General features: G+C 42.6%; 4 protein-coding genes and 1 long non-coding RNA gene across 5 annotated transcripts; all 5 read left to right on the forward strand.

Annotated features, from left to right (window-relative positions):
• Positions 1 to 649: 649 nt before the first annotated feature.
• On the forward strand, positions 650 to 3548 carry LOC135335178 (P-selectin-like). The gene is made up of 9 exons (XM_064530596.1): positions 650 to 851; positions 1187 to 1567; positions 1626 to 1802; positions 1856 to 2050; positions 2150 to 2359; positions 2405 to 2623; positions 3047 to 3253; positions 3330 to 3472; positions 3543 to 3548. Exons 1-9 carry the CDS (start codon positions 650 to 652, stop codon positions 3546 to 3548), a joined length of 1740 nt encoding a protein of 579 aa, XP_064386666.1.
• Positions 3549 to 4205: 657 nt separating this feature from the next.
• LOC135335179 (sushi, von Willebrand factor type A, EGF and pentraxin domain-containing protein 1-like) lies at positions 4206 to 6430 on the forward strand. The gene is made up of 8 exons (XM_064530597.1): positions 4206 to 4215; positions 4256 to 4462; positions 4581 to 4697; positions 4791 to 4913; positions 5639 to 5764; positions 5818 to 6024; positions 6081 to 6254; positions 6423 to 6430. Exons 1-8 carry the CDS (start codon positions 4206 to 4208, stop codon positions 6428 to 6430), a joined length of 972 nt encoding a protein of 323 aa, XP_064386667.1.
• Positions 6431 to 6465: 35 nt separating this feature from the next.
• Positions 6466 to 8156, forward strand: LOC135335180 (uncharacterized). The gene is made up of 5 exons (XM_064530598.1): positions 6466 to 6643; positions 6697 to 6890; positions 7005 to 7097; positions 7146 to 7603; positions 7713 to 8156. Exons 1-5 carry the CDS (start codon positions 6466 to 6468, stop codon positions 8050 to 8052), a joined length of 1263 nt encoding a protein of 420 aa, XP_064386668.1. The 3' UTR covers positions 8053 to 8156.
• A 320-nt stretch (positions 8157 to 8476) lies between these two features.
• Positions 8477 to 10342, forward strand: LOC135335147 (uncharacterized). Its single transcript, XR_010394451.1, has 3 exons — positions 8477 to 9573; positions 9984 to 10103; positions 10204 to 10342. It is a non-coding gene; the product is annotated as an uncharacterized LOC135335147 (long non-coding RNA).
• Positions 10343 to 10473: 131 nt separating this feature from the next.
• LOC135335075 (uncharacterized) lies at positions 10474 to 15223 on the forward strand. The gene is made up of 12 exons (XM_064530480.1): positions 10474 to 11105; positions 11210 to 11419; positions 11472 to 11822; positions 12017 to 12235; positions 12293 to 12502; positions 12553 to 12726; positions 12797 to 13057; positions 13107 to 13415; positions 13475 to 13816; positions 13881 to 14186; positions 14380 to 14482; positions 14775 to 15223. The coding sequence occupies exons 1-12, from the start codon at positions 10838 to 10840 to the stop codon at positions 15085 to 15087; spliced, it is 3066 nt and encodes a 1021-aa protein (XP_064386550.1). The 5' UTR covers positions 10474 to 10837; the 3' UTR covers positions 15088 to 15223.
• The last annotated feature ends 808 nt before the right edge of the window (positions 15224 to 16031 follow it).

Consider the following 16031-nt stretch of genomic DNA (forward strand, 5'->3'; position numbering starts at 1 on the left):
CATGTATTACATGTTGTGTTGTCTTGAGGCAATGTTTGTGCACTTTCAATAGCCTAGGGCTGTGATAGTTTAGGAACTCTAGCAAATGGTGCATGTTGCCTTTGCTCCATTAGTCAATCTGTTCACTGTGTGCAGTGCACCTCAGTGATAACATAGAGTGATTGTTAATTCACTTCGTTGTATTTTGATACAACAATGCGCCTTATTTTGAAGTCATAATTCAGTATAACCACCACTCCCTCGATCAGGAGAGATGGTTCTCGAGACATGCTCACTAGTATACGTACTGGTAAACCCAATGGAACCTTCTTGGTTCAACCCAAGGGTAATATGGAGGAGTCCTCAACCATGCCTTGTCACACACACACCATCAAAATTGTGTAAGCAGCTTTACCTAGTACATTTAACTGCACATGTAAATGTAAATGATTATACCCGCAGGCTAAATTGGTACAAATAACTGTACACTGCCAATAGTACGTCTTGCATTCTAAATGAATTATGCATCTGATTTTTGATTATTCTTTACCTATTATCCCCCGTGCAGAGATGGAGGCAGGTTCAGTGTTCTTTGTGTTTCCATCTTTTCTGGAGTCTCTCCAAGAGGCATCTTCTGCTAGTCTATCAATCTTAGTATATATCATTAGAAATGTACTGTAAGTGTTACATTAAGACAGGCAAGAGGATCCCCGTGTACAGAGACCCTGCTGAGGGGTACGGATTTGCATCACCATTCGAATTCGACTCTTTGCTCAGTTTAGTTTTGTACTATGCCACCAACACGATGGAGAAACACAACCCTGAACTAGAGACAATGCTTAGATACCCTGCATTCCATGTGGACAGGGGCCGTTAGTAACTGAACTAGCAGCTGTACAGTATTGTATGTGTGTGTGCAGGATTCTCTTTCTATGTATGTGATGTATGTATGTGTATATGTATGTGGGTGCATGTACACTTTTGATGTGCAATTCAGACTTCCTGTCACTGCACTATTTTCAATATCTAATTTAGAGCATGCATGCATGAAGACACAGCATGAAGAAGTTACAAGGTGACTGTGTCTCCTGGCTGGTCCTTTTGACTGGAGCTGCTCACCTCCTACTAGTGTGTGGAGAGGGTATGTTTTAATGCGTTCATGAACTCTGCCAGCATAGTGTAATAAATATTGCATGCATGCATGCAGGAGTGTACTTATCTCTGGGATTAACCAACTTCACCACTAACAACACTGAGATCCTCATCACTAACATTGGAGATAATGTTCGGGGTAGTCTTCCCTCTCTCATCTGTCACACTGACCTTGTGGCATGTTGTACACCCAATGAGACAATGGCAAGAGGAATTGGACTTTGGCGCTATCCAAATGGAGATCGTGTTCCTGGTGCATCAGGACCTAAGTCAGCATATCGACCCTTTGTGTCATTGAGAAATTTTCAATCCATTAAACTGGATCGGCATATAGACAGTGTTTTCTTCTCTCTTCCCCATCCCCTGAGTCCAACTGGTTCCTACTGCTGTATTATACCAACTAATGGTGGAGAAATGACCTTCTGTGCCAACTTAAGTGAGTGGTTCTGCAATACACACTATATTCTTTTAATTCCATCCACAACCCCTTCCAGTTGTGTGCCCATCTCTCCCTGCCCTGAACAATGTAATGGTCTCATACAATGACTCAACACTGGGTCTGAACACTGTGGCCACCTACACATGTGACACTGGCTACACTCTCAGTGGAGGCAGCACCAGGACTTGTGGGAGTGATGGAGTGTGGAGTGGGTCACCTCCAGTGTGTCAACGTAAGTGGAATGGATTTTGTACTGTTTGTAATTTATTTCTTATTCCCATACAGAGATACTGACTTGTTCCGACCTCACTCTCATCCCCAATGGAAACATTTTTTACAGTACTGGATCTCTTGACAACAGACCTCTCTTCTCTGGAGCTACCTACAGCTGCACTCCTGGCTACACTCTCACTGGAGGGGACACCACCAGGATCTGTGTGAGTGGAGGAAGGTGGAATGGGTCACCTCCAACTTGTCTAGGTCAGTTGCTATAAGTGTATACAGTAGGAGTTACTCTATAATTATACTCAGCCTGGCAATTTGCTACTAGATCAATCTCTTACTCATTTTCTCTTACAGCCATTGTTTGTCCTCCTCTACTAGCCATTACCAATGGCACGCTCTCTTACTCTCCCGATGTCACCCCTGACTATGACCTGGGAACTAAGACAATCTACACTTGTGAGGCTGGGTTCTATCTAGTTGAGGGTAATGAGGTACGAGTGTGTATGGATGATGATGGAATGGACACCATTGGAGTGTGGAGTGGCCAGAAGCCAAGCTGTGTCCGTAAGTTCAGTTAGAACCGTAACAACATTCTCACTACACACACAGGCATTCAGTGTCCTCCCCTTGAGCCAATTCCCAATGGATTCATCACCTACGCTCCTGACACCACACCTGACTATGATCTGGGCACTGTGGCTACTTATAACTGTAACCATGGGTTTGTTATGGACCTCTCCCTAGGGGGATCTGAGATGAGAACCTGTGTGGATGATTATGGACTGGATGTTATTGGAGCATTTGATAGACAGGCACCAAGTTGTGTCTGTAAGTTATAGACGGGTATAGTCATTTCAGCGTTTTCAGATTTTTCTCGTTCTAATTTGGTGGATTTGGTAAATTCATTAGCACAATAATTATTATTTTGAAAAGATGCACATGAGTTTTAAGGTTGCATGGAAAGTTTGGAGTCAGATATACATTTATAGTCAGATACAGATAAAAAATGAGCTAGCTTGCTTAGCATACTTTCAAAAGTACATTTTCATTACAAAAAAGATTTCCATAATTGTTTAAATTTTTTAATTATTAGCGCGGACTTAATTTAGCGTTAATATTCGCTAAAATATTCGCTAAAATTAGTACCCGTTCATAATAGTAACATTAAGGTATCTGGTAGCTCCAGCTTCATGATTTTTTGTATACTGAGAGTCTGGTTTTGACGGATTATACCCATTCCTACATGTACAGCCATTGCTTGTCCTCCTCTACCGGCCATTACCAATGGCATGATCTCCTACTCTCCTGATGTCACCCCTGACTATGACCTGAGTACTGAGGCAACCTACACTTGTGAGGCTGGGTTCTATCTTGAGAGTAATGAGGTACGAGTGTGTATGGATGATGATAGAATGGATGCCATTGGAGTGTGGAGTGGTCAGGAGCCAAGCTGTGTCCGTAAGTTACTTGCACTGATTGAACCGATGTATTATAGTGCTAGTTTCTTGTACACATACAATTACTCTGATCACAGCCATCACTTGTCCCCGTCTCCCTGATCATAACCACACTTCAATAACCTACTCTACTGACACCACACCACCTTTCCTGATCAAAACACAAGCAATGTACACCATTAGCTGCCCTGAGGGCATGGAAAGGGACGGAGGAGATGATGTGAGGACTTGTACTGGTGATGGACGTAGTGCAGTGGGTGTGTGGAATGGAACTGCTCCAATCTGTACAGGTATAATTATATTTGACAACTCATTGCTCGAGTTTGCTTTTTTTACAGCTCAGAAGGTGTATCTATCTCATGGGAACACACACTACTATGCCAACAATAGTGCCACCATCATTTCAAGCATTATGACGACAGATGACACATCTTTGACCTGTCACACTGACTCAACCACCTGCTGTAGAGGTATTGACAATGGTGACCCATCTTCAAACATGGGTACTGGAGAGTGGCTGTTTCCCAATGTAACACGTATTGTCCAGAACAGTGTCACTGGGTTCTATTTAACTAGATACCATCAAGTTATCATACTCTACCGTCAAGGTGATATCCAGACCCCACTGGGAAACTACTGCTGTAGAATACCTGACAGTGGTGGAGAGATGAGGACATTCTGTGCTAATTTTGTTGGTAAGTTTATGTTAAAGAATGTAATAATTATTGTTTTATGTGACAGCCAACACCATTCGATGTGATGGCTCAGTGATGGCTCCCACTAATGGGATGGTCTCATACTCTAGTCCAGTGGAGGGTGGCAGTTACAGTTACGGAACAGTTGCTACGATTACCTGTTCTACTGGTTTTGTTCTTGATGGTCCCTCAACTAGAACATGTGAGACTGAACAGGGAACATTTAGTGGTACCACCCCATCTTGTATAGGTGAGAGAATGCCATCATGTACTGTGTTTATATGCCATTACTGGTACAAAAATTACAGCAATCACCTGCTCTGCTCTCCCTGCTGTTGGGAATGGGACGATTATCTATAATTACACAACTACTCCATTTTATGACTACGAAACAACAGCTGTGTATGAGTGTGACACTGGTTATGAGGTAACCAGTGGAGACAGAGTGAGGACCTGTACTGGTGATGGTAGTAGTTCAGTGGGTCAGTGGAATGGAACTGCTGCCTTTTGTTTAGGTACTACAGTATATATATACGTAGTAATGTATTATTTAATGCCTATTGTTATGCAATGTTGTTTGTACAGCTGATTGGGATCTTATATATATATCACTATATACACATACATGTGTAGACATTAATGAATGCTCTGAAGATACGGATGGCTGTGATCATATCTGCACCAACACTCCTGGATCATACAACTGTGCCTGCAACTCAGGATATCGACTTGCTGCTGATAAAAGAAGATGTAAGTTAATATCTTGTAATGACCCAATGCCATTACCTTGCAATTATTATGCTAGAGTTCGGGTCACCATTATCTCTATTTATGCCTGTATAGGTGATGATATTGATGAGTGTAGTACTGGACCCAACAACTGTGACCAAGTGTGTGCCAACACGGAGGGGTCGTTCACCTGTGCATGTGAGGCAGGATATATGCAGGATACTGACGGAGCATCATGTTCTGGTATACCTATGACAATGTAATTCATCCAAACCTACTTGTATCATATTATTTGCTAGCTCTCTGTGATGATATCACCCTCACCAACGGAATGGTGACCTATGACCCAACATCTTCTGCAAGACTGGAAGGAACTACGGCCACTCACAACTGTAATTTTGGTTACGTTCGCTCTGGTGAACGTGAGAAAATGTGTCAGTCAGACAGAACGTGGAGTGGAGAAATTGTTACTTGCAATGGTAAATTTGTGAGTAAGAACCAGTAATGTTTTCACTTTTTCTCGTGCATGTATCTATAGCCATCATCTGTCCACCTCTTGACTCTCCCTATGGCTCAATATCTTACTCTCCAAACACTTCCCTACACTTAATTGGAACACAAGCAATGCACACTCTCACTTGCCCTCCTGGAGAGAAGAGTGGAGGAGGTGTGAGGATTTGTATGGGTGATGGACGTAGTACTGTGGGGGCGTGGACTGGAACTGCTCCGATCTGTGCAGGTTAAAAATGCACAAAAAAAATACGTGATCATCAATGTATCTACACATGTAGACATTGATGAATGCTCTGGTACTGCTTATGGCTGTGATCACATCTGCACCAACACTCCTGGATCATACACCTGCGACTGCAACTCAGGATATCGACTTGCTGCTGATGGAAGAGGATGTAAGTAGTTACTATATGGGTAGTTTGGGATCAGTAATTATTGTTTATGTAAAGGTGATGATGTTGATGAGTGTGCTGGACCCAACATCTGCCAGCAAGTGTGTGCCAACACTGAGGGATCATTCACCTGTGGATGTGAGGCAGGATATGTGCTGAACAGTGACAGAGCATCATGTTTTGGTATAAATGCACTACTTGTATGGACTTCATTTACTATAGTTACATTCTCACAGCAATCACCTGCTCTGCTCTCACTGTTATTGGGAATGGGATGATTGTCTACTCCAGTGACAGGACAAAGTCCCATGACTATGGAACAACAGCTATGTATGAGTGTGACCCTGGGTATGAGATAACAGGTGGAGACAGTGAGAGGACCTGTACTGGTGATAGTAGCAGTCCTAGTGGCCTGTGGGATGGAACTGCTCCTCAATGTCCACGTATGTTTATGATATTGTATTTGTCGTGTCATATGATAACGTACACACATACACAGCTGTGGACTGTGGGACTCCTCCGTCTATTACCAATGGATCTCCTGGGATACCAACAACCACAACATTCACAGAGACAGTGACCTACAGCTGTGATGATGGCTATGCACTCTTTGGGATTGCTACTAGTACTTGTCTGGCAAATGCAACCTGGAGCAGTCCACCAGAATGTAGAGGTATAATTATTATAATTATGTACACATTCGTTTGTGCAACCATAATCATACCTGTATTGATTTGCTGTGAGTATATAAAAAACTCTTGACTGTCAGCCTTTAATTTTAAAATAAATTGGCATTTCTATGGTTTCTTTAAGCCTTTTAATAATGTTTCTTGGTTTTCAGCTTATTAACTGATTGTATACTTATTACAGCCACTGTAACTGCAATGGCCTGTACTGATCTGATGGATCTAGTCAATGGAGATTTTGCTTACAATATGGACGACAGACCAGTGGACACTGTGGCCACCTATACCTGTGACACTGGCTACACTCTCAATGGAGGCAGTACCAGGACTTGTAAGAGTGATGGAATGTGGAGTGGATCGGATCCAACGTGTTATGGTTGGTGGCTTTAATAGTTATCGAGCAATATTGAATGTTGTTTTCTCCTGCAGCTATTGAGTGTCCTCCTCTACCGACCATTACCAATGTCACGATCTCCTACTCTCCTGATGTCACCTCTGACTATGACCTGGGAACTGAGGCAACCTACACTTGTGAGGCTGGGTTCTATCTTGAGGGTAATGAGGTACGAGTGTGTATGGATGATGATGGAATGGACACCATTGGAGTGTGGAGTGGTCAGGAGGCAAGCTGTGTCCGTAAGTTATCATGCAAGGGAATATTTTCCACTATGTTAGCTGTATACATTACTGGTCCTATAATTATATCTCCGCGTGACCATGCATAATATTGATTGAAGGCTGGTTCTTGTTCCCCAGTCGTCCCCCCTCCTGTACGCTCAGTGTTGTTCCAACTCAGACTCACCAACATCAACAACTGTCCTGACTGGGTGGTGAGTGCTACTTACAACTAAAGCAAACTAAATAATTGTTTTATGCAGGACCAGGATGGGAGGATAGAAGCTGTGATGAGTGCGTTTGCTGTCGAGGTTGAGAGTCACTGTGGGTGTGGTTTCTCAAGTATGGTAATGACTGCCCCTCTCTTCCGCTGCTTCCCTGGGTCGGACAGAGCTGTCACATTCCGAGCCACTCTAACTGATTCCAGGCTCCTTACTCCCATACAGGCCTGGATACAAACCAATGGATTCATTCCCATTCAGAATGTACTGATTAAGGTGGACAAGTCTTGTCCGGTACAGATCTCGAGCCTTACAGACATAGAGTGCACCAATCAGCCTGCTGCTGCAGGGAGCAGTGACCTAGCCGCTGTGGTCGGTGGAGTGGTGGGAGTGGTCATTGTCCTTATTATTGTGGTTGGCATTACGATTGTTGTCATAGTGATTGCTGTACTGGTGTTCAAGAACAGGAGAGAGAAGCTAACAGTCAACAAAACATCAAAGTGAGTCAATCAAAAATGTTATTATGCTGTGTACTTACAGTTTATTGTGTCACAAAGGTTATGCGATTCTGCAATTTACTATCCTGCTATTTCCTCCCCCTCCCTCCAGACATGATCTACCACCAGTGTCGCTAAAGGATGTGGTCAGCACTGGTGAGATACAATCATACGAGATGATTGAAATGGGTCACGAATACGAGGAAGTGTCCAAGTTCCAACGAGCCGTTGCTGGAGAGTATGAGATCATTGGTGGAGCACCCTCACAGACAACTGGCTCCGAGAGCAAGGCTGCTATAAAGACTGAGTCATCACCACCCACTCCACCCACTCCACCCACACCACAACCCTCACAAGTGACTAAAACTGCTGGAAATGATATTGAGTTTACAGAGTGCGTTGCTTACAGCACGACCACCCACAGTCACCCCCCACAGCCTACAGGTTTATGAACTTATGAACATGAAACTGCAAACTGATAGAAATACTGTTGACTGCTCTAGCAATGATACGCATTTGCTTGTATTTGCATTTGTATTTGCATATTTGCATGCATGGGCCTTTTTTGGTTATTACAAATTTATTTGGTCTGCATTTGCATTTACACGTTCTTGCATGGGTAATGTCATCACCAGCCCTTCGTGAATACGAAGTTTCCTCATTGTCTAGTAGTCAATCTCACAGCGTGCCCGTCCCCAGTCATAATTTTATGGCTGGGAACGGGCACGCCCATCTATCTCACAACTGTGTGTAGTCTATATTAACACATTAATTGGTATTCATGAGAAGATAGCTTTGACATTCAGTTGTGTGCTTAGAGGGAGTGGTTTGTGCTCTCTTTCACTATGATATAGAGTGCTTTAGGGTTTATTGTGAGCATTGCTTGTTGTTGCCCTGAGACTATGTTTGTCAACTCTCAAAATAGCCTATAGGGCTGTGATATTTTATAGGAACTCTAGCAAATGTTGTTTTAAATTGATACGATGATACTATAGGTGTATAGATCTAGCATGTAGATACCATCTCATTGTAGACTATAATTATTGTAGCTATAGCTAGTGCAATCATGTAGATCTACTTGGTTTAATTATATAACGAACCACCCCCTCCCCTCGGAGATGGTTCTTGAGACATGCATGGCACACTGGTACACCCAACGGGACCTTCCTGGTTCGACCCAAAGGTATTGTGCATGGATTCCTGGAGTCTTCAACCAGGTATTGTCACACACACACTATCGCCATTGTAAGTTAAAGGGGAGAGCAGTGCATTAATTGCTGTAGTGACTGCATGTGTCTATAGAGTGAGGCCATTAGCTACATGAAAAATTCCAAGTAGTCTATGTAGATCTATCTGTAATTGGTCAATAGAGCTTAAATTGGCACTACAGTTCAATGCCTTATACTGCTTTGAAACTACTTGATGCCAATAGACTATAGCTGTTTTTATATGATAGATCTACATGATAATTATTATGGATTCTCTAACAGATGACCTTTCCCCAAACACTGAAGCTGTTTCATTCCCCTACTAGAAGACAAAGTGTACAGAGACTAAGACCACCCCCTCTGAGCTGAAATAGGACGAACCTTGGAGAGTGGGAGGGGCCAGATCAGAGACCACTACTACTCCACCAAAAGTAGTTGCCTCATTTCCGAGTCATCCTATTGCCACGAAATAATGTGATTGCAGAATTTGTTTAATGTTATAATGATGCATGAAACTGTGAATATTATAGAGTGTATGTGCGTTTTCATACCACATGACTAAACATAATATTCTCCCCCCCCCCAGCATGCCCTCCCCCCTGGTCCGAGTGAGAAGCCCCCGCCATGAGACCGAGGGTGGGTACAGTTGCACAGTTACCACCACTCAGGATCAGGATTGTCGACTATTATACTGATTATCTCTGTCAGTACTATCTAACCCCATCTGCCACCCCATTGCAATACATGTGCAATACATGTGCAAAGGTTTGCTTTCAGTATAATAGGGTATTTCCTGAGTACAGCTGGGTTCAGTAGCCCACATGTATGTACTATCTATGTACCATTCCCACCACTGTGTAGACCATAATCTAGCTTATCTACCATTGGCTTTCATTGACATGATTTTTTTATAGCTCTGTATTATAATTATTGAGTGCTTATGTTTGCTGTGAGCATTCATGATTACCTATTGTGTTGTCCTGAGGCAATGTTTGTGCACCTTTCAATAGCCTAGGGCTGTGATAGTTTAGGAACTCTAGCAAATGGCGCATGTTGCCTTTGTTCCATTAGTCATTGTGTACAGTGCACCTCAGTGATAAACATGGAGTGATTGTTGATGCTATTTCATTCAGTGTACTTTGGTATATTGACGTCATATCCCACCCCTCCCTCAGGAGAGATGGTCATAGTCTCGAGACATGCTCACTGGTAAACCCAACGGGACCTTCCTGGTTCGACCCAAGGAGGAGTCCTCAACCATGCCTTGTCACACACACACACACCATCGACATGATGTAAGTTGTACCTATAGTAGAAACTAACTTAATTTTGGTATTCTATACATCTGATTTTCGATCACTATAATTATTTACTTCAATTATCCCCTGTGCAGAGATGGAGGCAGGTTCAAGAGGATCCCCGTGTACAGAGACCCTGCTGGGGGGTACGGATTTGCATCATCATTCGAATTTGACTCTCTGCTCAGTTTAGTTCTGTACTATGCCACCAACACGATGGAGAAACATAACCCTGAACTAGAGACAATGCTTAGATACCCTGCATTCCATGTGGACAGGGGCCGTTACTGAACTAGCAGCTGTACAGTATTGTATGTGTATTCGTAGGCTGTGTATGTAATTGTATGTGGGTGCATGTGTATTTGATGTGGGAATTACAATCACAATTTCAGACTTCCTGCTGTCATCAGTATTAATTTGGAGCATGTATGCATGAAAAGCAAAACAGTATGAAGAAGTTACAAGGTGACTGTGTCTCTTGGTTGGTCCTTTTAACTGGAGCTGCTCAGCTCCTACTAGTGTGTGGAGATGGTTCTTCTGGTATGTTATGTTTAACTTTCATGACCTCTGCTAACCAGCAGAATCTATGCAGTATACATGTACTTGTCTCAGGGGTAACTTTCATCAACATTATAATTAGACTGCCCACATTGATAACTGTATGGTAAGAGTTTTATCTTATTGCTACTCAGGCATCTGTAGATGAAGCCTCAGGTGTGCGTAATTATTGTATGATTCATTTCTTAGACGTACAGTGTCTAGAGTTGCCACCCATCCCAAATGGATCAATAGAATATGTTGCACTACCAGCCATTACTAATGGATCCATCACCTATGCTCCTGACAACCAGTATAATTTGGGCACTGTAGCCACTTATGACTGTGACACTGGGTTTGTTCTGGACCTCTCCCTAGGGGGATCTGAGATGAGAACTTGTGTGGGTGATATTGGACCGGATGCAGAGGGACTGTTCGATAACCAGGCACCAATATGTGTCCGTAAGTCTTTTTTGTGGTTTAATTCTCATAAGCTTATACAACGCAAATCCAGGTTCAGTGTTTCTGATCTGCAGAACTTTCTATCATTTAATAACCACGTGCAGGTATCGTTTGCCAACCTCTTTTCCCTTACCCCTATGGTGTGATTACCTATCATCACGAAAATCCACCCTATTCATACGGAACACGAGCAACGTACTCTGTCTCATGCCCTCCCGAACTGGAGAGAATGGGAGGATATGATGAGAGGACTTGTATCGCTAATGGAAATAGTGCTGTGGGAGTGTGGTCTGGAGCTGCTCCCACCTGTGCAGGTTTGCAGTGTAAATGTTGTGTGTACAAAGTTGAATATGTTCTCTTGTATAGCTCGAGGGATTTTCCTGTCCTTTCAAGGAACAACCTACACTACGAACAACAGTAATATTGTACTCACAAGGATTGAGACTACAAATGATACATCATTGACTTGTCACACTGACTCAACCACCTGCTGTAGAGGTATAGACAAGGAGCCATCTTCAACTATGGGTACAGGAGAGTGGAATGGAACAAGTAATTTCCGGAGGAAGAGAGTATCTGATGATGGGTTCTATTATATAAGGTTTCATCAAGCTATCAGACTGTATCGTAATAATAATACCCGGACTCCACTGGGAACCTGCTGTAGAATACCTGACAATAGTGGAGTGTTGAGGACATTCTGTGCTAACCTCATTGGTGAGAGTGTTGTATACATTTACCGTATTACTAGAATGTTTTACGAGTACTACACATGTATTTTGCAAGCGCTGGTAATTACACGCAACTGTAAGATCGCAAAGAGTTAATTTGGCTCATTCGCAAAGGTTTTTCATCAGCTATAGGCTAGTGTACGGTGTAATTCTTTTGCTTATTAACTGTTAACACTGCAGATATCACCATTCGATGCCCCTCTGACTCAGTGATGGCTCCCACTAATGGGATGGTCTCATACTCTAGTCCAGTGGAGGGTGGCAGTTATGTGTACGGAACGGTGGCCACCTTTTCCTGCTCCCCTGGTTTTGGCCTGAATACTCTTGAGACTAGAACATGTACAGGAACAAAGAATGCTGAAATAGGAACCTTCAGTGGCTTAAGTCCAACATGTGATGGTGAGAATTGTCATAAAGTAGAGTCTATATATAGTTGTATAATATTATTATTCTTAGGGATCACTTGCCCTGCTCCTCCTAATGTTGTCAATGGAACGATTGTCTACTCATCCCTTGGTACCACTGAGGTGTTCAATTATGGAACAACAGCTACTTATCAGTGTAACCCCGGGTATAATATAACAAGTGTAGACAGAGTGAGCACTTGTACTGGTAATGACAGCACTCCCAGTGGTCAGTGGAATAGTACTGCTCCTCAATGTCCACGTATGTTATATTAATTTTTTGCATATTTTTATTATTACTTGCACACACAGCTGTGGACTGTAACACTCCTCCGCCTATTACCAATGGATCTCCTGGGATACCAACAACCACAACATTCACAGGGACAGTGACCTACAGCTGTAATGATGGCTATGCACTGTTTGGGATTGCTACAAGTACTTGTCAGGCAAATGGAACTTGGAGCAAACCACCAGAATGCAGAGGTACATGTGCACATTCATTTTATTGCTTATATTTTTGGGCACGTTACATGTATACCATACATTAACACAGGTGTAAATATTGGTGCTGATATGCCCATTTTAATTGGAGGTTCTGTTACCATCACCTGCACGACTGACTCTCCTGCTGACTCAATAATGTTGTTCCAAGATGACCAACCTCTTCATGGAACAGTGATGCAGTCAACCACCATCTTAACGTATACTATCTCTCTTGTGTCTGACAGCATCCATGGAAACACTTTCAAATGTGAAGCCCTGCTAGCAAACATTTCAGATACTGCCTTTGATATAGTTATCATTTCCCTTGACGGTAAGACTATATTAATTGCGTATGGATTTTATTTAACTCTATCCCACAGTTCCCCAACAACCAATTACCGCTAGTATCAGAACATCTAGCCCTTCACTTCCTCTAATTGGACAGTCACACATTGTGACTTGCTCGGTGTCTAAATTGCCTGGACTAACTCGCACACCAACTGCCCAATGGGTGAAAGTTACCATGGAGACTGAAAGAATAAGCATATCCACTCCTAATGAAGCTGCTCTAACTCTCTCTCCACTGAGAACCTCAAGTGCTGGTAGATACCGTTGTCAGGGCAACCTGAATACTACCATTCGCTCTCTACCACTTTCGAGCAGCAGTAATTTCACTTTAATTGCACAAAGTAAGTCAAACCTTTGTAGGCTACATGTATCTTTACCATGAATGATACATGTTTTACAGTACCAACACCATCAGTGACAATCTCAAGGTCTCCCTCTAGTTCAGCTCTGTTTGCTAATCACAGTGTGGTAACATTCACATGTCAAGTGTCCATACATACAAACATTGATACTCCTGTCACTTTGAGCTTGACTTGGACTCGTGAGGTGTATAGCAATGAAGATGATACAACCACTGAAGTGATCGTGGTGAATAGTACGACCAAAACAATTGAGAGAAGTTGGACCTTTAATGATTTTAGTTCAATAGACCGGAGAGTGACTTGCAATGGAACAATAAGCTCAGCTAGCAGTTTTATTCAAGGCAATACCAGTACGGCTGAAGACACGTTATCTGTTGCTGGTGTGTTGCCATCTTCATATAACCTACATGACATTATGATAAAGCTATGTTTTATTTCATTCAGGTGTGTTTCTGATGTTCAATGGCAGTGCACTTGATGACAACACGACCTCTGTACCAGCGAGGGATGTACGTGTCATACAGTGTCACTCTGACAAGACAGATACATTCAATGAAGACCAACACGGATGGACTTTCCCTAATGGTAGTAAGGTTACTAACATTAGCACACTGGCTGTTGCAACACGGGAGGGAGGACACCTGGCACTCACTCGAGTGGGGAACAGTTCCCTGCCAGCTGGAGAGTATTGTTGCAAGGCTCAGGACACCAGGGGAACCAATCACACCCTCTGTGTGCATGTGGAGCCAGGTGAGGGGTTGGTGGAGGTAGATGTTATGTCATCCAATCTAGTACAAGCCATTTGATTGCTCTGGGATTCTTGTGAATTAATGTGAGCTGGCACATGTGTAACCAGCTCCTAGATGTAACTAACTAGATCTATAGCGATGACTATATACTTCTAGTTAGATAGCCGTAGCTATACTCTATTTACTACCCACAGAACCAAGTTCCAGTGGCAGTGTTGGAGGGATAGCTGCTGCGATTGTAATTTTGGTGGTTGCTCTACTGATCATCATTGGAGCAGTTATTCTCATTGTTGCCAGGTAAGTTAAGCATTTAAACATTGTAAACTAAGTCCTTTCTCTGGGAACCAGTCACACCCTCTGTGCATGTGGAGCAAAGTCGCTCAGTGTTGTTAAGGTTCCGATTGGTCGGTAGAGTGGTAGGAGGAGTGATCATTGTCCTTATCCTCGTGGTTGTTGTCATAGTGATAGCTAATTTTGTGTTTAAGAGCAGAAGAGAGAAGCTTACTATCAACAAAACAACAAAATAAATTTATGAATGTTTTATATGTTTATATTGCTGAATTCTGATACACTTTCCTCTCTCCCCCAGATGTAACGTACCACCAGTGTCGCTAAAGGGTGTGGTCAGTACTGGTGAGATACAACCATACGAGATGGTTGAAATGGGTCATGAATACGAGGAAGTGTTGAAGTTCCAACAAGCCGTCTGTGGAGAGTACGAGATCATTGGAGCACCCTCACAGACAACTGGCTCCGAGAGTAAGGGTGTTATAAAGACTGAGCCATCACCACCCACTCCACCACAACCCTCACAAGCAACTGGAAATGATATTGAGTTTACAGAGTGCGTTGCTTACATCATGACCACCCACGGTCGCCCCCCACAGCCCACAGGCTTATGAACAAATACAGCCGTTGATGTTGACTGCTTACATATTATATGTGTACCTGTACATAATTTGCATATATTCGTGAAAACTCTGATAACGAGTGCAAGCGTTTTGCTTTGCTCATGTGTTAGCTATAACTATTATTACTTCTTGCTTTGTATATTTATTGTGTTTGCAATTGTTGTCAATATCATAATTATAGAAGAGAAGTTTAGTTGAAACAGATGATGCGAATTATCTTTAAAGATAGATCTATACTGAGTAAACTCTCGCTCTTCCGGCTTTCTGAACTGCCAACATGAGTCAACCTATTAGTTTCGCTGATAACACACTACAAACCAGCTGATATTAGCCATTACCCAGAATACCACCTCCGAACAGTGTTATATGCTCTACCGGCTCGGCTCGTATACACTAAAGGTATTTGTCACTCTCATTACTGTACATGTCATTCTCTACATTAAACATTTACCCCATGGGGGGGTCTCGGAATATATTTTTGATTTTAGTTAATCATGTGTCCGTTAGTTCATGTTCGAAGATCTTTGGTCTGCATTTGCATTTATGGCATCACCAGTTCTTCGTGAATATGAATATGACGAGGTTTCCTCATTGTACTGTTTTTTTTTAGTAGCCATTCCCACCACGTGTGTATATCGACACATTGGTATCATGAGACGATAGCTTTGACATTCAGTTGTGTGCTTAAAGGGAGTGGTTTGTGCTTGCTTTCAATACGATATAGAGTGCTTTAGTGTTTATTGTGAGCATTACTAGCTCGTTGTGTTACCCTGAGCATAGATAACAGAGACAGCTCTATTATGAGGAAGTGATTGCCACCTCTTATAGAGGCCTTGTGATAGCTTACAGTAAATGGTGCATGTTTTGCCTTTGCTCCAATATCAATCTGTGTTTGATATAATAGATCTAGAGATCTACTAACATGCAGATCTATA

This window comes from Halichondria panicea, chromosome 4 (genome assembly GCF_963675165.1).
Source record: "Halichondria panicea chromosome 4, odHalPani1.1, whole genome shotgun sequence".
In the NCBI taxonomy this organism is placed as follows: Eukaryota; Metazoa; Porifera; class Demospongiae; order Suberitida; family Halichondriidae; genus Halichondria; species Halichondria panicea.

Bases quoted from the DNA above. Each gene is read 5' to 3' on its own strand.
- LOC135335178 (XM_064530596.1), top strand. From the start codon at position 650: ATGTACTGTAAGTGTTACATTAAGACAGGCAAGAGGATCCCCGTGTAC. The intron at 852-1,186 runs GTTAGTAACTGA...GCATGCATGCAG, and splicing joins ATTCCATGTGGACAGGGGCC to GAGTGTACTTATCTCTGGGA. The intron at 2,624-3,046 runs GTAAGTTATAGA...CTACATGTACAG, and splicing joins ACAGGCACCAAGTTGTGTCT to CCATTGCTTGTCCTCCTCTA.
- LOC135335179 (XM_064530597.1), top strand. The intron at 4,463-4,580 runs GTACTACAGTAT...ATACATGTGTAG, and splicing joins AACTGCTGCCTTTTGTTTAG to ACATTAATGAATGCTCTGAA. The intron at 5,765-5,817 runs GTATAAATGCAC...ACATTCTCACAG, and splicing joins TGACAGAGCATCATGTTTTG to CAATCACCTGCTCTGCTCTC.
- LOC135335180 (XM_064530598.1), top strand. From the start codon at position 6,466: ATGGCCTGTACTGATCTGATGGATCTAGTCAATGGAGATTTTGCTTAC. The intron at 6,644-6,696 runs GTTGGTGGCTTT...TTTCTCCTGCAG, and splicing joins ATCGGATCCAACGTGTTATG to CTATTGAGTGTCCTCCTCTA. The intron at 6,891-7,004 runs GCAAGCTGTGTC...TATTGATTGAAG, and splicing joins GAGTGTGGAGTGGTCAGGAG to GCTGGTTCTTGTTCCCCAGT.
- LOC135335075 (XM_064530480.1), top strand. From the start codon at position 10,838: ATGATTCATTTCTTAGACGTACAGTGTCTAGAGTTGCCACCCATCCCA. The intron at 11,420-11,471 runs GTTTGCAGTGTA...TCTCTTGTATAG, and splicing joins AGCTGCTCCCACCTGTGCAG to CTCGAGGGATTTTCCTGTCC. The intron at 13,058-13,106 runs GTAAGACTATAT...TCTATCCCACAG, and splicing joins AGTTATCATTTCCCTTGACG to TTCCCCAACAACCAATTACC.